At 35.7% G+C, this 24,989-nt stretch overlaps 1 protein-coding gene across 1 annotated transcript in view; it reads left to right on the top strand.

The window, feature by feature from the left end:
- The window catches only part of DCN (decorin), a 37,963-nt gene extending 15,302 nt beyond the window's left edge, over positions 1-22,661 (top strand). The window contains exons 3-8 of the mRNA XM_005480676.4: positions 4,451-4,563; positions 14,386-14,599; positions 14,787-14,900; positions 16,000-16,093; positions 19,907-20,045; positions 21,875-22,661. Of these exons, the coding sequence (XP_005480733.1) occupies positions 4,451-4,563; positions 14,386-14,599; positions 14,787-14,900; positions 16,000-16,093; positions 19,907-20,045; positions 21,875-22,069 (869 nt within the window). The 3' untranslated portion in view covers positions 22,070-22,661. The remainder of the gene's footprint in view (positions 1-4,450; positions 4,564-14,385; positions 14,600-14,786; positions 14,901-15,999; positions 16,094-19,906; positions 20,046-21,874) is intronic.
- Positions 22,662-24,989: the final 2,328 nt, after the last annotated feature.

Below are 24,989 nucleotides of genomic sequence, written 5' to 3' on the forward strand. Positions count from 1 at the left end.
AGAGACAAGCTTGATTTCTGCAAAGTTACCTTCTCTGACCTCCCACTAAGCAGGGATTCCTGGTCCATGTAACATCTCCACACCAAAGGTGACTGTGGATGAATCTTTCTTGTGTGAGAAAGAAACTGGTGAACAATCCAATTATTCTGGATTTTATTGAATAAATTTTGATGGTGCATGTTATCTCAGAAGTCTGTTGTGTAGCAAGGAAGTGTACAAAAATGTTAGGAAAACTTCTGTCACGAATAATAAAAGCTCATCTTATCCTAAGAAAAAGAAACACTCAAACTTCCTTCCACAATTTTTTTGCCATTTTGTAGCTCTGTGGCTTATTCTGTTCTTCATTTTAATGTGCATATACATTTTTACACAAGTAAAAATATACTGGTGGGAATAATTGTTTGCTCCAGGTTGACAATGCAGAACAGTAGGAAGTTTCTGCTTATAAAAATTCATAAGGGGTATTAGAGATCTGAGCTGGGCCGCAGGAACTGATGGCTGTTAAGTTTCTATAAGGAAGTAATGATTTCTCCCAAGAAATATTTTAGTGCAAATCAAAAGGGTATTTTGACTAAAATACATGAACTGGTTAATTAAACATCTTTTCTTTCCAGGAGCTTTAAGCTCTTAATCTCAGTGTAAACTAGAATTTTGGAAGGGTGGAGCTATGCCATTTCCTCTTGTTTGTGAATAAATTTATTTTTAAAAAAATTTATTTATCAACTTTAATTTTATCCAGCCAAAATTTTAAAGAAGATATATGTATTTTATACATTTAAAATATGTATAAAATACATAGATATATGTATATATGTATTTTCAATTTAATGTAAGAAAGGCAGATGGATCTAAATTTTTAATAAGTTATAAGTTAATTTTAGGAACTAGAAACCTGAAACTCCTCCAGGGAGTTAAATACCCAACTGTGTAGCGCTGATTATTGACATAAAAGCTCAGACTGCTAAGAGAGATTTTTCATATGGCTTTTCAATAAGCAAGTTTTAATGTACAGAAACATCACAGGTAAGAGCTGGAATATCTGAGCATACTGTTGTTAAAATGATGGAGAGGAAACTCAATTTATATTTTCTGACACCAGTTTTCCTTTTGGTTGGTATTACATAAATTTCACCAGAAGTTATCAGTAGATGGGTGTGTGATCACACTGTACAACATGGCTTCAGAAGTACACGGGCATCTCCTGAGTCTCTCAGAAATGAGTAGTAAGGACAGCCCACAATTCCCCTCTAAACTTCTGTCTCCCAGACAGAAGAACCAAAAAAATCTCTCTGGGACATGATAATTCTATCCCAGGAGCCATCTGAGCTTCCAGTGGGATTACAATTTTCTCCATTTGATTTAAACTCTGCCTCACTGTCACGTCAGTTCAGGCTCCCCCACTCATCCGAACTGGCTGCTGTTGGCCAGAAAGGTTTGGAGCTTTCCTCCCCAGGCTGGGAGCCTGCAGCACAGGGATGAGTTTGCACTGCACCAGTGCTCCTGCCACATGGATCTCTCTGGAGGTGCAGCAGCTTATACAGAGACCTGGAGCTGCAGGCTGAAGCACAAGCCAAGGTAGATGTGGGTCTTCCTTACACCTCAAATGCAGTTCAGTCCTGAATTATTAAATGCTGACTTTGCAGGTCAGTGTCCAGGTTCACACATTTATACACTCTTCCTCCACTGAAGAGCTTTAGATGATGTAGGTTTCAGCTGGAGGATGTATTCAATTGCTTTCACTGATAATGTAAGATCACTACAGTAGCTGGTATGCACCTTGTACTCATCTACACTTTGCTCTTCAAAGCCCGCAAAAATCAATTAAAAAAAAAAAAAGAAATATAATGTCTATAGCTGGTTTTGAAAACATTTTAAAAAACAGCTTCAGGAAATGCATTACAATATAGGTGGGTTAAGTAATAAAAAAAGCTCAAGTCTTCAAGGGATGGCAACTATACTCTGCATGCAGAGCTACTATTGCATTGTACATCCATCTAGTTTCTAGCACAAGACAGGAAAATTATGTTATACATAATTTTCAGAAATGGATTTCTGATTATCAAATTTGTCTTATCTTTATAATAAGAAACATTAAAAGCCTAAGTTTATTGCTCTGAGAAATTATCAGTTCTACTATGTTAATGAATAACACTTGAGCTTTTAGAAACTGAAAATTACAGCTGGAAGTTGTGGGTGAAGTTTAGTCTCTGGCAAATTATCCCTTCAGTGGCAATCCAAGTGTTCCCCAAGTGCTCTTACAAGGTGTGTTCCAAGGGCATCCCATAAAGCACGGCTGCATAGCTCTTGCACCCTCTTGTCTGCCATAACCCTTACTAGACGTACAAGCCTACTAATGCAAACATGCTGACAACCAGGGCACAATAATGCTACTTTGAGTCTTTGAATATAAACAATTAAACCCTTCAGGTTGGTTTGGTATTTTTTTTTAATATGTGAAGAATGTTAGAAAAGTTGCTAGACTGTAGGAAGTTATAACAAAATTATGGTCTTGAAAAAGCAGAGTTTTTGGGAAAGAATTTTATAGTTGCTGACATCAGTTCACTGAAGACAGAAACTGTCCAAAGACAACCAACATGCAAATTATACAGTATCATATTCTTATATATTTGGAACTCTAGAACTACCCTTGTGAAAGTAATGAGGGTTTTGCAACTGTTGAAGTAAGAACCAAGTCCATGCCTAAATGAGGAAAAGTTATTTTAGTAATATGAACAATCTTAATCTGTATCAAATATTTGTGCACTGAACATCCGTAAGGTAAACAGGATGGGATGTGAGTTTTGGCTGGTGTCAGTTTATGAAGCATTTATTAGTTCGTCCCAGGCCACATGATTCTGCTTTTTAAAACCTTTGAATTCTGTTGTAATTAAAACTCAGATAATTTTTTATTACACTCAATTTTAATAAAAATCTGGTCCAAATATTTTCATATTTTTTTATCTTACCATACTTTTCTCTTTACATATACACACATATATTCTAAGAAAGGCTTGAAAGAGAATGAGTTTTGCTACACACAGCAAGATTTTGACAGAGAAACCAACATTCTGTGTGTGAGAACACATTTTGATGAGCAATAAGTATCACAGAATCACAGAATTGTTGAATTTGGGCATCAGCTCTTGAGACCATCTAGGCCACTCCCCTGCTTAGGGGGGTGCTTGGGGCTGTATCCAGACAGCTTTGGAGCATCTCCAGGCATGGAATCCCAACAGCCATGGTGGACAAAGCAGCTTTTCTCTGGGAAGCGTATCCCACTGTGTTTGCAATGCCATGCTTTAGTATACAGGGATTAGTATACAGGTTTAAAAAATAACATATATAGGTATATATCTTTCCTCTGAGAAGAACATTTTGCAGTTCACCATCATTCTGGGGAGACACTGGCAATACTTGCAGAGAGATCTTTCCCAGAAGAGTTCAAATAGAGCTTCAGGAATACTAGTTAAAACATTTACTGGTAAAAAGACAATTTTACCCAGAGAAGTTCACTTCTGATACATGCCCATATAGAGACTTCATTAGTGTCTAAAAATTTTTTCCTACCAACTATTCATTTACCATTTCACATTCTGTTAAAAAAAAAAAAAAAGCTAGTTAGGAAAGAACATTTTAATTTTGTGGTAAACCAGAATGACTGTAAAAGATTTGTTTTATTCCAAGTCACAGTATGAAAGGAAAGCTGGGTAAAGCAAGTGTTATTTAACACTAAATAATTTCATTTCCATGACTTCATCAGACTTACATATCAGCTATTCAGAAAATAGTCCCAAAGAGAGTCTTTAATTTAAACTGTCTGATGTTCTTTTGGCAGTTGTAGTGAAACCAAGAGATTTGTTCTCCAGAAAACTTGGACATAGTTTCAGTTCAGAGAAAATGGGGGAGGTGGATTGGTAGTTTGGGGTTTTTTTTAAGGTGGACTTTACTGCAATTTACTCAGTTACTGTCAAACAAACTGTATTTTTTCTGGAAATTATTATAATTAACTATCATACTTCCTTGAAAAACCCTAGTACCTTTTAAAAGCAGGAAAGGTTCTCTGTCTACAAAAGCTAACACCCAGTGAAAATAATAAATACTATATCTCTGTCCAAAAGGATTTTTTATTCACACAATTCAGTGGAATAAAACATGTTAGAAATTATTTCCCCAAACTAAATCCTTTGCTTCAAGCCATACCTCAGACTCAGATATTTTCTCAGAAAAGGCATAATGGAAATGTGAATAAATAAATGTTGGTTCAACTTAGCAAAATAAAACTCTCTTTGACTGTCTGGAGACAGAAACACTTTCAAATAAGTCTTCATAAGCTGCTTCAGGAAATTAGTTCTAGAAATGGTGTTTACTGAAAGAAAAATGCTACTAAGAAAGGCACTGTCCCTTATTTAAAGTTTCTTCCAAAGTTAATTGTTCTTTTTACTGTCACTAGGCCTGGAAAAGGTGCCAAAAGACCTTCCCCCAGACACAACCCTGTTGGACTTACAGAACAACAAAATCACTGAAATTAAAGAAGGAGATTTCAAGAACCTGAAGAATCTTCATGTAAGTCTAAAAATGAACTGGCATTTACCAATAAAAATGGGGAGAAAATGTGGGTTTGGCCTAGCAATGCATTTTTTATTGAAAACTGATTAAATCATTTGTGATCTTCCTCCACCAGCCCAGTCTATTTATTTCTATCCCCATTTCTCTCCTGCAAGCTCTCTTGCCAAACTACAGAAGTTTCTCAGCTCTTTTCAGCTCTTCATGCCTGTCTCCTGTCCATTCAGTCCCCTCATCTCCCATCTTAGCTCCTCTCACATATTTATTTATGTTCTCGGTCTCTTTGGCACAGTTACTTGGTAATTTCCATCTCAGCCCTGCCACCTCACTCCCTTCTTACTGTACTCTTTCCCCTCCTACCTCTGAGCTCACAGAGAATTCTCTGTGCCACGTTTGCCAGCAGACATTCTGTACTAATTTTAATTCAAGAGTATTTCCAAATTACTCTTCTGCCCCCTGGAATACAATGAAATTATGTTTTTGCAATAACCTTCTCCCTGCAAAGCTCCATCCTCATCCTTTACATGCCAGTCTCTTCTAACACTTCTGTCTGGTTTCCTCTTTGCTGAAATATTTTCCTTCCTGGTTTCTGTGACTGTTTTTTTTTTTTTTCTGGTTCACCTCTTCTTTTCCAAGTTTCCATCAGACAGCTACCTTCCTCTCTGTTTCTAATTTTTTTTCTCTGTCTGAGGTCCTCCTTCCTGTCTATAGTTTTTATCAACATTTTTAAATACACACCTCATACTTCTGCCTGAATTTTGTTGAATTTTTTTTTTCCTTAAAAAGCAGAAAAAGGCTATTTTCTCTCTTTGAAAGTAATATCCTAACTCAGGCATACACCTGAAAATATTACTTTCTAGGCTTCCAAAAACTCATTTTATTCTGTGCATTCCTCCATTTGATCCTTTATTATTATAAACAATGTCTTCTTTGGCTTTTCTTGCCTGGCTCTTTACAGCCTATTTTAATTCTATTCTATTCTATTCTATTCTATTCTATTCTATTCTATTCTATTCTATTCTATTCTATTCTATTCTATTCCATTCCATTCCATTCCATTCCATTCCATTCCATTCCATTCCATTTCTTTCACAAACAAGAAGCCAACTCCCAATTTTTTATCCATAACTGGTGCCAATATCATCACCCAAAGAATCACTGTTTAAAACAAGAATCTGCATTTAGCTACTCATATTTGGAAAAAAACTATAAAATTTTACCTCTTTTAATTTCTTCCAAAGTCCATCTTAAATATTTGTTCAAATGCAACATCAAGAAGATAATTGTAAAAATTATGAATGCCAGACTGTCCATAGTGAAGGGATCTGCATGAGTGAATCATGATGAGGTTCATGTCATCTAATTTTAGCATAGGTGTCTGTAGTTGATCTAGTTCCACAGATAACCTCTAAAGACAACAAAACATGTTCTTCCACATCACATTTCAGCAGTCTAGCTTTAAGAATGAGATAATTTGTTCCCCAGAATTTTTTTCAGTTCCCTTCTTTGGCTACAGGACAGATTTGACACTGTAATTCCTGCCCGTTTGCTTTGGTTTTCTTCCACCTTGGAAAGGAGTCCTGTGTTTTCTATGAAGTTTATCTGTGAGGTGCTAAAAGAGACAAAATTCTTATCAGTGAAATTAATCTTTTGGCAATCCTTCTTCATGACACTGTATTAAATGAGTCAGAGCATGGTATTACAGATGAGAATCACTGCTCCCAGTGATTTTTACCCACTTGGCATTTGGTCCAGGTTTCAATTGCACATCCTGCTGTGAGCTATGCTGTTGTGAACTCATTTTATGTCATTGAAGTTAACTCTAAGGGGTTTTCTTTACTTTGTTTTATTTTCGGTTTTCCTGTTTTCTTTTTTCTTTTTTTTACAACAAATACAATTTAATAGTAAATTAAACATGTAACTCCTCAGGGAAGAAATTATTTGTTCGACTTACTCACAAAAGTACCCAGGAGATGCTTAAGAACCACTGGAAATCATGCATTAGCAAAAATTTTAACACGTAACCTTCAAAACTGCAATTTTCCTGGATTTACTCAAGAACAAATAATGATTCTCTCAAGATCCCCTTCCAACCCAAACCATTCTATGATTCTATGATCTCCTCCCCAAAAAAATAATTTAGTCATGCAGTATATTTATGTAACTAGGCACCATCTTTGCTCTCAGCAGGAATATTCCTGTGTAATATCTGGGAACGATTCCCATTCCCCAACTTTCAATTAAATATTTTTCAGAGGGAGTATTGTTTTTAGAAAGTAAAACTCAAAAGCATTGTTACTGACAGAGCTCTATTATCTCATTTATTTTAAAGATATATGAGTGTGTGAGGCACATATAAAAAATGTATGTGCTTTTTAATCTTATTTCCAGAGAGTCATGGCTTGGGTTAATGCCACAGTTTACAGTGTGATGTTCAAAAATTTCTTAGACTTTACTAAACTTTCTTGTACTCCACAAGAAAGATTTACTAAAATTTCTGTGACAAAATCTAAAATTGGAAATTGGACTTAACTGCTTGCATGAATGATCACTTAAGGGACAAATTCCTTAAACCCCAATTTGCATAGCTCTTGAAAAAAAATGAGCAGCTTATACAGTTTGTTACTTTTAAATAATCCATTAAAATACCTTCCTAATACCTAAAGATGTCACCAACCACAAGTGAATCAGTTTTAGAAGTGATTTTCATGAACAAGTTGGAATGAACCTAAGGTTTGGCTGGTTCTAAAATCCAGAATAAGTAGCAAGAAAATAAAGGATTTACCCCTAACTTGTTCATGGCTTCTCTTTCAGTACAAATGTAACTGCTTATACTACACATCACTGTGTAGTGACACAGCACTAGACATGAAAGAGAACTTAGAACCTACCAAAATATTCTTAGTATTGAAAATTTTCCTGAGTAGATTTCCCAAGAACAGCTAAAATTTGCAGCTGTGGAAATATGTCAAGCAATTAGAAAAGGGCACAGCTAAAGGAATATTTACCTGCAAATAATAGATTTCTGCCAAGAAACATCACAGTCAACAGTTACAGTGCACTTGATATTTTCATAGCTTTAAATTATCCAGGAAAAAGTGGCTAAACTATTAATTTTGTACTATTAAAACTCAGTGAGACTTCACCATATTTGAAAATGAAAGATTGTTTGTTTGTGTGGTTTTGATTTTTTTTTTAGCACAGGGATTGAGAAAACAGAGTAAAATGTGAAGACTTTTTAACGGGCTGAGGACTGAGTTTCCCATTTTCAGAAAACTGTCTGATATTACTATATAAAAAAAGTTTCTTATGACTTAGACCTGTGGCAAAAAAGTCAGACAGGAAATCCATTGGAAAAGCCAGGAAAAAAAGTCTCTATTTCTATGAAACAGTAAGAATTTTCCAGGCAGACTGACATTTCTGGATGGAGTTCAGTACTTTGACCCCATGGACACAATAAAGAATCCAAAATACTGCATGAGTAAGCTCCCATGCAGAGTAAAGGAGGAGCCTGCACAAACAGCACATGGAGTTGCAGGCTGTGTGGCAAAGCCAAAGCAAACCAGAAGAATGCCTGCACCTGGAAAAAATGGTGAAACAAACTGCTTGGTGTTAGATCACTATAAGAACAGCACAAACAGCAGAATAGTGACTGCATGCTTCTCCAACAAGAATTTTTCAATTGGCAGAGTGCTGGTGTAGTGAAAGAAGATGAGTGCACTGTTGGCCTGAAATCAAATGGAACATTACCTAATTGAAGCTAGCAGAACTGTTTAAAGCCATGGCTGCGCATACAAAAATGCTAAACCAAACTTTGTTTAAACTGAAGGAAAAAGATCTAAGAGATAAAAGATTTAAACTTGGAACTTAAAGTTATGACCATATCCATACTAAATGTGCAGGCAGAGAAACTGAAACTCTTTTAGTAGTAACAGCAAGTGGAAAATTAATGTATGGCACTAGAAATTTTAATGCCATCCTTTTTTTAAACAAACAAAGAAAAAAACAAACAAAATAAAAATCCCAAAACACCCAAACAAAGCAAACCAAACCTAAAGAAAAGTCTAAGATCTTTCAGAGATACAGAAAACCCCTGAGATCAAAAGAATCAATTAAATAATCCAGTCTTCTGATGACTCATTGCATTTTCAGTTCCCTTTTCCCAGGCATTAAAAGAAGTTAACACCTTGTCTCTGTAAATCACAGAAAGAAGAATCAGTAATCACCATCCTACTGTGGATAAACAAAGACAGATATCTCTGTCCAGCTTCTACCTCTGAACCCAGTTCCTATTATCATGAGTGGCATGACTGAGGTGCAGCTTTAGGTTCCTAAAAAATATTCAGAGAGGGGAACAAAAAGTTAATCTTTCTGAAATACAGTACTCCCTTAGAGAATTTTCACTTCCTCATATTCACCTTTGCATTATGCTTAAGAAACAGTGAGATTTTCCACAGAAACAAGTATAAAACAGACCACATGAGCAGAAAACATTTTTCTTGTACAATGGGTAAAGATTTTTTCCTGTGAGGAAAAAGACCAGGAACAAATATTTGAAGTCCTTAAAATTCTGGAGAGAGCCAGCATTCTAGGCTAATAAAAAAAGGAAATTTTTATAGAACATAACAATTAAAAAAATCAGATCAATTGTAATAAATTTAATGAATGACCAAAATTTCTTGCTACAGTAGACAAGGACAGGGTTGAATGAAAAAGGAAAATGCAGAACCACCTGTTTCCTCATCATCTGTGCAAGTCATGTTGCATGAGAGGAACCAGTGAGAGCTCAAAGGCCAGGCAAACTAGGTCTGCAGCAGGCTCCTTTTCTTGGTGAGATTATTCAACAATGTCCTGTGCATATTATTAAAGTGTTTTCCACAGGATTCTCTTGTTTGTACTGACAGGCTGCTTCTCCAGTGCCTTGACATCTCCTTCCTTCACAATTCATTCCTCTCTATTGCTTCGATCTCATCCTTTTTTTCCTTCCTTTCCTTAGCTATGTTCTCTTGATCCTAGCTTTGGATGATTAGAGAAAAATAACAACTGCATTTCTGACTAGTTCTGGTTTTGGGGGGTTTTGTTTGTTTGTTTGTTTGTTTTGTTCTTGGGTTGTTTGGTTTTTTAGTTTTTTCCATAGATGTACATATGTCTTTAGTAATTTTGAAGAAAGTCTTCCCTCTATGGTCAGGTTATAAGTATGACTTAACTTAAAATGTAAGGTAAACAAAAGGGATGAATTTTATTATTATTTTTATTGGGATGCCTGGCTCCTGAGGTTAAAGTTCTTAATATATAACTCTTCCTAGCAGAACTGTAATAAAAAACAGGTAATAATGTAATACATAACCCAGGAAATTAAAGAAATTCCATTGGGCCAGGAATTTACTTTTCAGTTTAAACCCTGAAGGATGCATGCATCAGTAAAGAATTGATGTTAGATAAGAGTTCCATCCCCAGCTGGCAAAACAGGTGTATCACTATGTAATATGGCTGATGAAAGTCTGCTGGGAATTTTCCATTTTAATTCTGGTTTTGGCAAGGCTCTCACTTCTAACTATACTAAATTAAGATGAATGGGGATTGAAACGCCTCAGAACAGTCTCCTGAGATTCTCATATAATGAAATTACACCAGAAAATTTAATTCCCCACCCCTAGACAGGACAAAAATTGGATGTTTTAGTAACCACAACAAGAACAACCCTATGCTAATTCCAGCCTGCCTACCACACGCTGCCTCTGCAGCTTGTCAGGCTGTATTTTGACAAAAGCCTGCCAACAAGGATTCCAAAATTTTCCTGAATTGTGAATCCTCCTTTTTGTGTTGGGAATAAATATTTGATGTAGAAACCAGGTCAGAGGGAGCTAAATGGCCAGACTCCCACTGACTTTGACGTAGCCGGGGTCTATTCCTGTCATACAGTGGTTTTTATTTTTCTCCTGACTACAGAAATACCAGAGGTGTTTCACTAAAAGAGAAAGTCATCTTTGGAGCAAAGCTTAATTTTTTTTCCTCTCTGAACGCTACTTAAACTGCTGGTCATGATAAGGTGGTGAAATATTGTCACTGAGTCAATGTTTACTGTGCATTTTACATGCTATATTATGACAAAGGAAAAAAGCTTTATCTCAGGAAAATGAGGATGGAAGTTGAGTTGTATCCATGGGAAATTGCTATGAAACCTCTAAGCCTAACAAACTGATGTATTAGTACTTAATGTATTTTTGCCTCTTTCTTTCTTTCTTTCTTTCTTTCTTTCTTTCTTTCTTTCTTTCTTTCTTTCTTTCTTTCTTTCTTTCTTTCTTTCTTTCTTTCTTTCTTTCTTTCTTTCTTTCTTTCTTTCTTTCTTTCTTTCTTTCTTTCTTTCTTTCTTTCTTTCTTTCTTTCTTTCTTTCTTTCTTTCTTTCTTTCTTTCTTTCTTTCTTTCTTTCTTTCTTTCTTTCTTTCCTCTTCCATATATTTTTGTATCCATACCAGGTCATGCTGAAAGCTGTGCATTTGTTTTCTCAGTCACTTTTATTGTCAATTCATTATGTGCTTAAATTATTTTGGACAGGGGAAGTTAGGATTAAGGGAATATATTTATTCTAAATGAAATATCCTTTTTCCTCCATTAGAAGTGAAAGTGTAGAAGAGGATAGATTTTCAAATAAGGCCATCGGTTTATGTGACTTTTGTTCTAGAATGTCATTTCTGCCAAATTATCTCACACCAGCAGCATTGCAAGTGGTATCTGTAACCAAGGGCTCCAGCATTCTTGAGCACTTTCAGGATGACCGTTATTTTTCTCTCCAAGTACTTCTTGCCCTGTACAAAATTTTCATGTCCTTTAATACACCGAATGTAATGTGCCATCATGCCATCTGGGCTTTATTCTGGATAGCTGGTCCTGTGACCTGTTTTTGCCTAAGATCCATTCCTCTGTAACACTGCCTGCAGATGTTTTCCCTAGGTTTTTGTCCCCTAGTTCCTGTTTTCATTGACCTCTAAATCTCCTGAGTTTTTAATTTTGTTTTATTTTGGTTTGGTTTAGCTTTTGTTACATGCAAACCATACGGGACACATTCTGAGGAAAGTAAACAGCCTTGCTGCAAGGCTAATAACTTAGTTCTTTAAGTAAGGGATATAATAGAGGCATTGTGAAGTGGGAAAGGAATCCAGGGCTATGGCTTGCCAGGTGCTATACTGGTGTGTTATCCTCATCATTTATTGTTGCTCTGGGAAACAGCAAAATGTCTCTTACAAACTGTGGTGTGTGGGTTTATTTTTCCTTCTTTACAGCTGCACAACAATGGAAAAATAATGCAGGTTTGAAATACTGGGAGCAGGGACTTGCAGAGAGGGCTCTAAGTGGGAAATATTATTCTGGTACAGAAAAAGTTGTAAATTCTGGCTTGTGTTACTTTCCCACCTTATACCACCAAACACGTGTTCCCACTGCGAAATTAGTGGCTTTATACATACCTTTGATAGAATACCATCATTTCTAGGTGAGAGACTCCTTGAGTGTTTGAATAATAAAAAAATCTGTTTCCCCAAGATAACATTAACATATTCATGAGAAAGCATTGGAAAAGCATAATTCTAGGTACCTAGATAACTTCTGGGTTTGGTCAGGGGTATCAGTTCCACTCTGAAGAGATATAACAATCCGCTACTCAGAGAATATTTACAGTGCCTAGCTGAATGTATGCCTGCCTATTTCCATCAAGAAATATTTGACACCAAGTCCTCAGCTGTGATTATTGTTGCCCAATTTATATTTTTTTTAATTTAAAAGGTAACATGATTAAAAGAAGTCCAAAAAAGCAGTCTTTTAGCTGAAACAAATGGTTAATCAGTAAAAAACAAGATACAGGATAAAACTTTCAAATATTCATAACATGAGCCCTAACTCATTAAGTTTTGACTTAGAGATCTATGAAAAAAATACATGGTGAAATTAATAAAAATAAAGACCAATGAAATTAGCAGTAGTACATTTGATTATTGAAATAAAAGCAATGTAATACACTAATCTGCCTAGTTCCAACTGCAGTACTTCTAAATAACTGGGTTGTTTGCCATGTCCTAATACTCTACAGGTAGCTGAATTTCACTATGGGCAGAAGTTACATCTGTATCATAATTCTGGCAATCATGAATCAGAAAACCACTCCCAATGTGTATCCATGTGTTCTCATGTCAGATTTTATCATACAGGCCCAAATGAAAGGGAGTTGGTGCCTGACCAACTGCACTGACCAACATATTTATTTTGGGATGGGCTTATTGTTAGAGAAATGCTCTGCTGAACTGTGGGCGACCTCTTCTCCCTCCTCTTGCATGTGAGTTATTTCTAGCTAGCACACCAAATTGAAACCAGCTCTGTTCAGCTTTACGTGCACTCAGTGAAACCATGTCCAGGACACACTGCTGGCTTTGCTCAGGGTGATCTGCAAGAGGAGCCCATCAGGGGAAAAACTCATCACCATTTTCATCTTTCACGCCTCTTTCCAGTTTCCATGATGGAGAGCTGCTCTCACAGAGGCTGATAGTCTTGTCACTGTTTTAATACTTAACCGGTTATGGAATGTCAGATACTCCATTTTCCTCCAAGAAACAGACTAAAGTGTAATTCTGAAAGTATTGAAAATATGAAAACACTCTGATGTTCACTATAGTATTTACAACAATTTTTGTCTTCTGTTTCTAAAACTAGCACAATGGAGGTGGTGAAAAAGATGCCCTATTAATGAATATAAGTAGATATTATATCAATACTTAAATGGCACATTCTACATAATCCACTGCAAAAAACATGCAGCGCTGTAAATCTGATAAGTAGATAGCAAACAGATGGAATGATAAGAATCATTCAAGTGTCTATTATATCTGAAATAATCTCCATTACTGTGTTATGTCCTGATAGTAATGAGGCCTTTGCCCTTTCTGTGTCATGGTTAATTTATCTATGAGATTTAGAAGTAATGTAAAATTTCAGAGGCATGCAGAGAGCACCTGTTACAGAGAAGAGTGCTTTCATGAAGGTCTTTCTCTGCTGACTGTATAGAGAGATAATCTTAGAGTTACCCTGAGTCTAGATATCACAGTTGTGAGAACTGGATTAGGCACTGACAAGTAAGGCAAAGTACCTGTGGTCCATGATTCCCAACAGCAGGGCTTGGAGCCTGATGCTTCAGATTGTTCCCCTTCCATACAAATTTTTCTTACCAAAAAGATAGCTTATATCTCTGAAAAAAAAAAAAAGGTTGCTATTTGTCCAAAATCTAGTATGTGCTGTTTTATAAGAATAAGAGGAATGAGGTGAAGTTATGCGTATTTTTATTAAGATGGGCTGTGCCTTCACTCTATTGAGTAATAGAATTTCCTGTTCAGGGGACACTGGTTAGAAGGGTTGTGTGATGATGGGTAAGGTATAAGAGTATCCTTAGGATAAACAAAACCAGAAAAAAAAAAACCCAAATAAAAATTGTATTTTTTGTGACTGTCCTGTTCTTCCCAGCTTGCAAATGGAATGATTGTACTTCTTCTTAAACATAAATTATGGATGCTAACAGAAGCTGCATTGCAGTCCCAGCAATGAAGTAACACTTGCATTTGTTCTATAGGATTTATGTTTCACTGTTTCAGAAGTTTATAATCTTTCTTTTAATTCTGCATTATATTTACTTCAGCTCACCAAATTTGCCATCAGAAGACCTCAAAAGGCAGTAGAGAATAATAATAGTAATAGTAATATAATAATAATTTTAAAATATTTCACCACAAAAATAACTTCCCTTGTGGTCATCTGAGATCTCCTTGATTATTACTCCACAGGCATTGATCCTTGTCAACAACAAAATCAGCAAAATAAGCCCATTAGCTTTTGCTCCTCTGAAGAAACTGGAAAGACTTTACCTGTCCAAGAACAACCTGAAGGAGCTCCCAGAAAACATGCCGAAGTCTCTCCAGGAGATACGGGCTCATGAGAATGAGATCTCCAAGTTGAGGAAAGCCGTCTTTAACGGACTGAATCAAGTGATTGTCTTAGGTATGAGCATGAGAAATTTTAACAAACACAACTGAGTGTTTTTTTAAGATGCTATTTGTAGTTTGATCAGTGATTATAGTAGAAAGGCAACAAGTGCCCCAATAAATTGTGCCTCCAAATTAGCTATGACCTGAAGAAAATAAGTGCCTACACTGCAGCCCAGCTCACAACCATGTTTTGTTGGCAGAGCTCGGCACCAATCCAATCAAGAGCTCAGGCATTGAGAACGGAGCTTTCCAGGGCATGAAGAGGCTCTCCTACATCCGTATCGCAGACACCAACATCACAAGCATCCCAAAGGGTAAGAAATTCCATTAGTATTTCAGGGAATTGCACAGGTAAAACGTGATAACTTCTACTCAGTTGGGAAAAAAATCTTATGAAAGCTTTGTAAGTCTGTCCTTAAAGTATCTGATTTTAAACCAGATTACTTTTATTAGTTTAGAAAATTTTGGCATTAGGTTACAAGAAGCTTCATGAGAGGTGCACTGTGAAATGTCATTTTATGCTATTTTGCTTTTGTTGTCTCATAGCTGAAATATAAACTGGAAGAATGTTTTCAGCCTCCAAGCCTGGTTATTGAGCCTGATTAACATTACACGACTGTAAACTCATGTAGAATTAGCTGAAGTTGTACAAGCATAAAATCAGCCCTCCACAAGTCTGTGGGTTTGAAGCCAAAAATAGTGTCCCTATAACAAAACAGAAATCTTTGCTATTTTTCAAAGTCCTTAATTGCAAATTCCTAGAAAATAAGAACAATTTCATTGTAATTTATTAAAAACAAAACAAACAAACAGGAATTATTCTAATACAGATGAAATTATATTCAATTTATTCATACTTCAGTCAACAGATTGTTTGGAAATGGCTGAAAACTTTTTGAGAGATAATACTGATTTTTATTTTTTTCTTGTTCTGGATGTTCTTTTGAGGAACCTCAGTTAGGTAAAATGTGTTTCCTCTTTTGTTTTCCCTGATAAACAGAATTTGTAAACTAGTATGCACCCTAACTAAAATGACATTAAAATTACTTTGCCTCATACTTACAGCTGCATTTTCTACTGCTGTTTCTTGTTAAATATCTAGGTGATACATGTTTGCACATTTATGTATATGGATAGTCTGGCTAAAATGAGAGATCTTTATAGGTCTCATTTACATAATCATGAAGGGTAGAATTAATAAATTAGAAGAATTTAATTTTTCAAGAGTTCACTATTTTATAAGGACACTAGGGTTGTGAAAGCTATTTATTTCATTTAGTGAACAGTTCATGGGCAAGTTTAGAAATATTATTTTGTCAACCGTGAAAGAACCTTGTTATGGTACAATTATTTTTTTTTAAATATAAGAATCCAGTTTAATCAAAATTAATTTGATGGTGTTCTCTCTTTCAGGCCTTCCTCCATCCCTTACTGAGCTTCACCTTGATGGCAACAAAATCAGCAAAATTGATGCTGAAAGTCTCTCTGGGCTCACTAACTTGGCAAAGTAAGAATTAATTTCTTCTTTTCACATAAAATATTAGCTGAAATTTCAATCACCACACACACAATTATAAAACATAAGTCTGGCCTTCATGAATATTACAGTAATTGGAAAAATCTTAACTTAGCAGGAAAGGCTTCTAAGGATTTGTGTAGTGATTGAAGAGAACAAACACTTTTTATGATTTTCCTGACAAAACTTTTCATCTGTTATCAATTATGAGTGCTGTATGCTCGGGACAACTGTTTATTTGATTTACAAAAACCAAAAAACAAATAGAAAAGAAAAGAGAACAAAACGCACACACACACACAAAAAAATAAAAGCCGAACAAAAAATCCAGAACAAAACAAAACAAAAAACCCCAAAAACCACAAACAAACAAACAAGAACAATTAGACTTTTAAAATTGTATCATGCTTCTTTCATTTCATGTCCATCTTTGGTTTATGCACTTTTCTTGGAACACAGCAGTGCCCATGCAGTTTGCCTGGAAAATGAGGAAAAAAGTACATAGGAACCAAAACTTCTTTCAACAGTGGTTCCTTTATTTCTCAAGAAGGACAAGTCTGTAATGAGTCCAGGAACATGATTAAGAAAAAAAATAATAAAATTTAATTGAAAAATTGTTACTGTCAGAGTGACTTTACTCTGCTAATCTGTGGTTATGTTGATGAATAAGTTTCTCTAAGTGTAGGAAAATAAAAAGGAAAATTTCCAAAAATCCCTTATACACAGTGATTTGTGAATTCATTCACATCAAAAAACATGTAGCAGAGAAAAATGGTCCTTTACTACAAGTAATTTTTATAATTTAATATTCAAAAAATTACTATGAAAATGGTTTTTAAAAAGACTGATAATCAGACTTCTAACGAGATTACTGGATTAATGGATTTTCATCATTCTGCTTGTCATAATGAGGGTAGAAAATAGAAATCAGAGAGAGATTACTGAGTAAGGGGTGTTTAGTTTACAACTATTTATAGTTGCTTGAACAGCAGTTCAATACAATGAAGTATATAGCAACCTAATATTTATTTTGAATTTGAAAATTCCAAGATATAAAGCTTAGAACACCTTTCCAGTTCTTAAAAATTAAGACACTTCATCTTAAGTTTTATGTTAATATTTCATCACAGACTCAAAAAGAAATCTATCCTAGGTTTCAATGAAAAAATAAAAATACTATAAATATGGATTAGAGGACTATGAAACAGTTATTGTTTGTTACAGAGGCTTAGAATAGATTATAAGATTGTTCAGAGAAATTATGAAGAAAATTTCCAAAACCAAAACAAGACGATAACTACTCAGGTAGAGAATAATTTACATTACTGGAGGTGGAGGCTGTGGGCATGTGAGCTGTCCTGCAGATGACAGAGTTTTTCTGTTTTTCTCATTCACACTTGGAAAACACCACAGGCAGCATCACATGGACAACACTGTTGGAAGTCTGCCTTAAGACATAAAGTTTTAAACAGCAGGTGCCAGTGGAGTCCTAAAAATATCTAAGCTTGGGCTGCTCCTATTGTGGCTGCACTGTACGGCACAGCAAGATACTCTGCTGACCAGGATGTGGAAATGTGGAGCTGCTCAGAGCAGGCTCCAGGTTTTAAAGCACTCTCTGCCCTGTGCTTAAGCAGGCAACCTAAGCATAGTCAGACATGCTCTTTTGCAAAGGTGAGAGGTAAGGAAGAGCATGAACAAGGAGCACCTTGCACAAAACAGACAGATGGGGAAAGGAGGGAGCTATGGAAGAGCTCTAGCCCACCAGAAAGAGCCCCAGCTTTTTTTTTTAATATGACAAAGTTTTCAGAGATATTAGGACAAGGTCAGACAACGTTGTTCAAGCCTACTCAAGACTGACAGTCTAATAGCTGCCCTAAAACACAAATAAACTTTGAGAAACAGGTTATTTTTCTGTCTGTGTTAAGGAATTTTAAACTGTAAAACAAGATCTTGGTGTATGTCAGTTCATTCTGTTTTGAGTTTTCTTGCATTCTAGTAGATGTACAATATTTGTCCTTTTTTGTTTATTTTCCTTGTCAAGTTACTCCTAAGTCTTTCAAAAGCCTTCATTGAGTGATTCAGTAAAAACCCAATAATCTTCTGAAAGTAAATCCAAAAAAGACTTTGCTGATTACTTGCAAGAATGAGTTCCAAGACAACATTCACATTACACATCCTTGCACATTATGTGTTGATATTATCAATATCTATATTCTAATGAAACTTACTGAAACGGACTAGCTTCAAACAGTGGAAATTGAACCAAACAAAGGGAGATTTTGATAAGATATTAGGAAAAATTTCTTTACTGAAAGGGGGGTCAGGCACTTCAACATGCTGCCCAGGGAAGTGATAGAATCAGCTTCCCTGGAAGTGCTCTAAAGGCACAGGATGTGAATGTGGCTCCTGGGGACCTGGCTTAGGGGTGAGTGTGGTGGGACTGCATTAACGTTTGGACTTGCTGGTCTCAGAGGTCTTTTCCAACCCTAATGATTCTATGATTCTAAACCCATAATAATAATAATAACAGTGCTGGGCATCATGAAGTTTCTTTCAAAAACATAGTAGAAATTATTCAGCAGGGATGTTGGAGAAAAAAGGTGAAAAATTATTTGAGAGTTTCTTCAATTTTGAGATATGTTTATGATGATGCTCTTCAATGATTTAGAACACTTGGATGAGATTTACTGAAACTCTGGGAAAAGTTACTTATTCACTAATGAGAAAGGAAGTAATATATCAAATGTATGAAGCAAGAATGATTTGTGAAATTCTTCCTTTCTTTTCCTATGGGAAGGGCAATAGAGACCATATTCTTTCCAAATCACCCTCTGTTTTACACAATAATATTGACTTCATCTGCAAGCATAGCCCCAAGTGACTGAGAGTTTTTGTAAGACATTTAGAGGAGATGTAATTGCATATAATTTCATTCCTTCTGGGATTTAGGTCCACTTCACTACAGACTCCCATAATTTCATTCTTTCCCTAAAAGACTGTGCAAAGGGACTATTTTTCTTCAATAGACTAATATGAAACTCAGAACTGGTTGTCTTGGTACTGGTCTCCCAGGTTTGACACGTCTGCTTGTTGACCTGCATATGTAGAGAGCACATATTTAGATATGTGTCAAACAAGAATTTATAGCCCTCTGAAAAAACATGGAGGATTTTTTTCCAATCTTTTCAAAGACATTCACTATGAGTACCCATCACTGAAGTCCATTGTAAGCATTCTGTAGAACTTCAGACAGAATTGCTATGTAGGATCTAATTCCCCAAGCTATCCTAAATCTTGGTATACCCTATTCAAAATAAAGTTCATTCTAATAACTTTTAATGAAAATTCTTCATTATCAAATTCTAACTAGGAGAACTCTGAATTGATTTCTAAGCGAAGTAAATTCATGTTATGTAATTGGGAGCTCTCATTAAACTCTCTGTTGTCATTTAATAGTTTGAAAGCATTGCCATATCCAAATTAGTATGATAAGACTATTTGTATTATATGTAATACTAATTAATACTAGGAAAACTCTCAGCCATAAAGATCAAGCAAGAATTTTCAGTCCTGTGATTTTGTTCTAGTTTCAGGCCCTGACTTCTGAAACTGCAACTAGCCACAAGAATTACAAGCTATTAGATAACTGTGAAGAAGGCTTTCTTTAAAAGTACTCCCCCATAGCAAATTATTTTAACACGAGGTCTCTTATTACCTGTATTAAATTCTCTTATCAATTAAATTGTTAAGAAGTCTCAGAACATTTTCCCCTTCAATATTAATTTTTTTTTCAAACTTTTTCAGACTGGGCCTCAGCTTCAACAGTATTTCTTCAGTTGAGAATGGCTCTCTTAACAATGTACCTCACCTGAGGGAGCTCCACTTGAACAACAATGAACTTGTCAGAGTACCCAGTGGACTGGGTGATCACAAATACATACAGGTAAAGTTTATCATACTGTCTCAGAGAGCAACAGATGAAAGATTCCTAATGGTATTTGTGTGTTTATTCAGTCTTGAACAGAAATGTGCACATGATTTTTTAACTTGATGCAAGTTTCATGAGTACTTGAATTATGAAGGAAATGTTGAATACAACAGGAAGACTCTTATTGCATTTTTTTGGTGAAAATGGTTATGGAGGTATACAGAACTAGAGGTGTACATTCATTATCTCTGTATGTCTGACAGGCCACAAAAAAATATGGGATTATTTTTGTACTTTGGTTTCTTCTTCACTCAAAAAATAATTTCTAAGATAATTTCTTCTGTTGATTTTTTTTTCTTTTCTACTGAGTGACATTTTGCAACCTTTCCCAATAACCTTTCCTTTGTTATCTCACAAAACAGTGCCATCAGGAGGACAAACAGACAAAATAGGCATTCCACATCACCAGTATTTCTGAGGTCCTTTTGACCAGATATCTAGAAATATTGCCTCTTGGAAGCAATTCAAATATGTCTTCACCCAGACTAAGATTTTACAGGAAAGAAAGCTCTCAAAGAATGAAGACTCCCAAATGTAAATTGCCCCCTTCATGTTGCTTGGAAAAATTCTCCAGAAGTGGTGACTCTGGAGCGAAATAATATTCATCAGCTACTTTAAATTGTCATTAGTGCTACTTTGGCTCTGCGTCCTGTATAGTTGCGCTCATGAGAATGAAAATATTAGAGCTGGAGAGAAACCAATTGGCATCAAATATAGTCTCTGTATGATGTCGTTATAGAGCACGACACAACACAAAGTACCACAACTCCAACAGAAGGGTGCAAGAGAGATTTGTTATAGCAACATGTTGCTTTTATACTTTTTCAAGATATTTACATTCACTTAACATACACATTCACTGCCCATTGGTTATAGGAAAGAAACAAAATTCTCAGTCGGTGATCAAGGAGCCACATCATTCTGTGAGCCAGCTAGAGTCCGTATCTTTTAACTTTCTCTCCTTCATCACATCGCCGTGGTGACAACCTTGGTGTCTTCCTCAGGAGAGATATGGGGCTTCCCTTTATCTTCAGGGAGTCTTTGCTGGCTCACAAGAACAGCACAGAATGTCTTTCCTGCAGTATACAGTGCATGCTCCAGAGCCACAGTGTTGTATTCGTAACTTCACAGTTTGGCTCCTCTTTTGGTTACAGTTCTACCAGCTGACAGCAACATTATTGTGATGGTGCTCACAGGGGTCCCAGGATGAGGGAAGAGATGAGAATGTTGACTCCATGTTTCAGAAGGCTTGATTTTTTATTTTATGATATATAATTTATTAAATCTATACTAAAAGAATAGAGGAAAGAATTTCACCAGAAGGCTAGCTAAGAATAGAAAAGGAATGATAACAAAGGCTTGTGACTGACCAAGACAGCCTGGACAGCTGGACTTTGATTGGCCATTAATTAGAAACAACCAACATGGACCAATCAAAGATCTACCTGTTGCATTCCACAGCAGCAGATAATTATTGTTTACATTTTGTTCTTGGAGCCTCTCAGCTTCTCAGGAGAAAAAATCCTAAGGAAAAGATTTTTCATAAAACATGTCTGTGACACGTTATTAGATTCCTTGCACAGTTTGTGCACTTTCTGTAGAAATTATGTCAATTGGGTACATGCTAGGTATTTCAAAAGGTAAAAAGAGTCAAGGATTTGTTTGGAAAAAAGACATATTTGCATAATGTTGCTAAAATCCACATGAAACATTTAATATGAAATTATTTCTCTTATTTGCCATGATAGCTCAATTTCTCACTTCAGTACTTGCATGCTTTTCAGGTGGTCTATCTTCATAACAACAAAATTGCTTCCATTGGCATCAACGACTTCTGCCCCCTTGGCTACAACACCAAGAAGGCCAGCTACTCCGGCGTGAGCCTCTTCAGCAACCCCGTGCAGTACTGGGAGATCCAGCCCTCTGCCTTCCGGTGTATCCACGAGCGCTCCGCAGTACAGATTGGGAATTACAAATAGATCTCTAGGGATGGGGGTCGGTTGTGTTCCAGCTAAAGTGTCTGTCCTCATAGGCCTGTTCAAAAAACCATTGCTAACAATTAACGCCAAATGCCAGAAACTTCACTTTTAAGTGGAAATGATCCATTGATGTAGAATAAATGAGACATAACAGATGTACAAGAGCGAGCATGCCACCAATAAGAATTGCCCACTGTGCTTTAAACTGACTTATTTCAGCCTTCTTTTCCAGCATGCTTTCTGTGGCATTTTTCAGTTTGCTGAATGCTGCAGGTTTTCAGATTCCACTGTATATGAAATTCGGAGTAAATATTTGTCAAGTTATGATTTATTAAAAAAAAAAAAGACAGTGATTGAGGTTATTTTTATAGCCACACACAGAGAAAAATAGCAGAGGGGAAAAAAGACTCTCAAATCATCTTGAGACTTGAGAAGGTAAGAGTTACCTCCTTTAAATTTATTTCAAGCCCTGGAGGTTTAAAAATATCCACTATAAGATAATTCTGAATGTATCTATTTAGCAGAGGCAAATAAAGTTGTTGCTAATGTCATTATTTTTGAAAAGAATAAATAAATTTGTATTTTACACATAGTTCTTTAAAGTTTGCCATTCTTCTAGAGCAATGCTATTCAGAATTAGCCTAACATCGTCCTAATGAATAAAATATTGAGTAGTCTGCAGTAAAAAACTTGTAACCTATATCTGGAGCTCGATGACTAAATTTCTCTAGAGCAAATCCTTCTTACTTTAGTCACAAGAGCAGTTTTTATGATTGTACTGCCTTGCAGAGTATGGTATAAAGGTTTAGTAATTGTTATCAGTCCATGTATTTATCTAAAAAAAAAAAACGTAGCAGTTCACTTTTCACTTGTTCTTCATTGTACATTTATCAACATCCTTTACTGGTTTTGGTTTTTAAAAAATGGAATTAATTGTGAAATAGAGATATGCAGGCTCCTCTGTCCGACAAATTTGTGGAATTTTAACTATAGAAGCAAAACCATAAGTATAGGAGTATATGAAGTGAAATAACTGCTATTGAGGACATTGTTGAGACATCATTTGTGGATGCATCTATTTAGAGTGATTTGGAGCCCTCTGTAAATTGGGATTCTTCAACCCCTACCAGCAGGTAGCAAGCACATCAAAGGTAGACTGCACATATCTACTGTCAATCTTCAAAGCTAAACATATACTCAATAAAAACATCACCTGAAAAAAATCTTCTGCAGACTCTTAATACTCCAAAGTCAATCTCTCTAATTTGTAAAACTTATATGTCATTTATATTAAAGAATAATGTAATACAGGCAAACTCCAAAGTGTTTGTCTTTCTTCTTTTGTTTTGATAGAACAACATACGTGTGTCAGAACTTTAAATAAGTCTTGAAAATTGAACATCTTTGGCATAGTGATAGCTAAAGTAAGAATAAGTTATGTGAAATTCTTTTGCCTCAAGGAATTTTTTCATGCCTGACTTTCATAGGTATTTTTTCAGGAGCAAACAAATATAGTCTTTTTCTAGCTGTCATTTATTCAGTAGTAAATGATTGGAAACAATATGACTCACTATAACCACCACACAGCAAAAAGCATGTTTGCACTCTTCTGAGATATCTTCTTCATATAGTAGCCAATAATTTCTCTGCTTCTATCTGTTTTTCTTCTGAATTTCACATTTTAGAGAGTTATTTTTAAATAAAACAAACAGTATATGATATCTTTCTGTCACAGGAGGGAAAACACTCCAGCAAATCATCAGTTATGGGTTTTTTCCTTTTGGTTCTTGGTTGGATGTTGACTATTGTGCAGAGACTTCATGCAGAAAACTAAGTACTGGCATTTCAAGAGAGGACAAAGGCACTGTCTTAGGCTGAAAAACTCCACAGAGTTTGTAAGTACATGGTTACAGAAAGATATTCACACAAAAAATAACAACAATTACATAAAGCATCATGTAAACATATGCACAAACTCTCCATTTCTCCATCCATAGTTTTAACATCTCACATACTAAGGCTTTTCTTTCAAATTAGAACAAACTTCAACAAGTCCAGAAGAAAATATCTGAGTCTGCTCCTCCTCTGTAATACCCAATCAAGCTTTCTGCTGGCTGTGAAAGCCTAAGCTATTTCCCATAAAATAAATTCCCTTCTAACAACCAAAGGCTGCAAAGATAACAGGACTTCCCTGATTCCCAGTCTTTCTCAATAAAACAAAACAAGTAAATCCTGTAACAAGAGACCTAAGCAAGATAATGAAAAATTTGAAAGGTAAGCACACTGTAGGTTTTCCATAAGTTGTGCAGCCCCACCAGTAATATTTGACTGATGGGATTCTATCCATGCACAGCATCTGCAGAGACTTCAGAACAGTGGGAAGCCCAATACTTTCAAAACTGCTCTTCATATAAATAAAGAACAGATGGTTCTTCCACTTAAAAACAAAACAAGGAAAGAAAAAAAAGAAAAAAAAAGAAAAAAAAAAGAAAAAGAACAAACACAAACAATCTATAAACAATTGGGTGGAAAGAAATAAGAGAAATAAAGCAGAAAAACTTTGGGCCTTGCAGTGCATGCTCAACTTCTTTGTAAAATATGAAGACAGTAAATGGTCACAACTGTTGGACTCAAACACATGAAGAATAACTAATACCTTGTTTCCTGGTGTAGGCTAAAGCAAACCTTACTGCCAACAAGGGTCTGGCCATCTTTTAGTCTTGTTTCTCCTACAGTGCACCAGGTTATGGACAGTTGTCATATACTCAATTACTGATGTATAAATGGCATTAAATCTAATTTCATTTCCAGGAAAGGACCAGCTCTTAAATCCTTGGCATCAGTGTGTTGCTCTCATTTCCAAGACTGTACATGTTTTCAATTGCCTCCACAAACTGTTTCTAAAATTATCTAAGCATAA

Source organism: Zonotrichia albicollis, chromosome 4 (assembly GCF_047830755.1).
Source record: "Zonotrichia albicollis isolate bZonAlb1 chromosome 4, bZonAlb1.hap1, whole genome shotgun sequence".
In the NCBI taxonomy this organism is placed as follows: domain Eukaryota; kingdom Metazoa; phylum Chordata; class Aves; order Passeriformes; family Passerellidae; genus Zonotrichia; species Zonotrichia albicollis.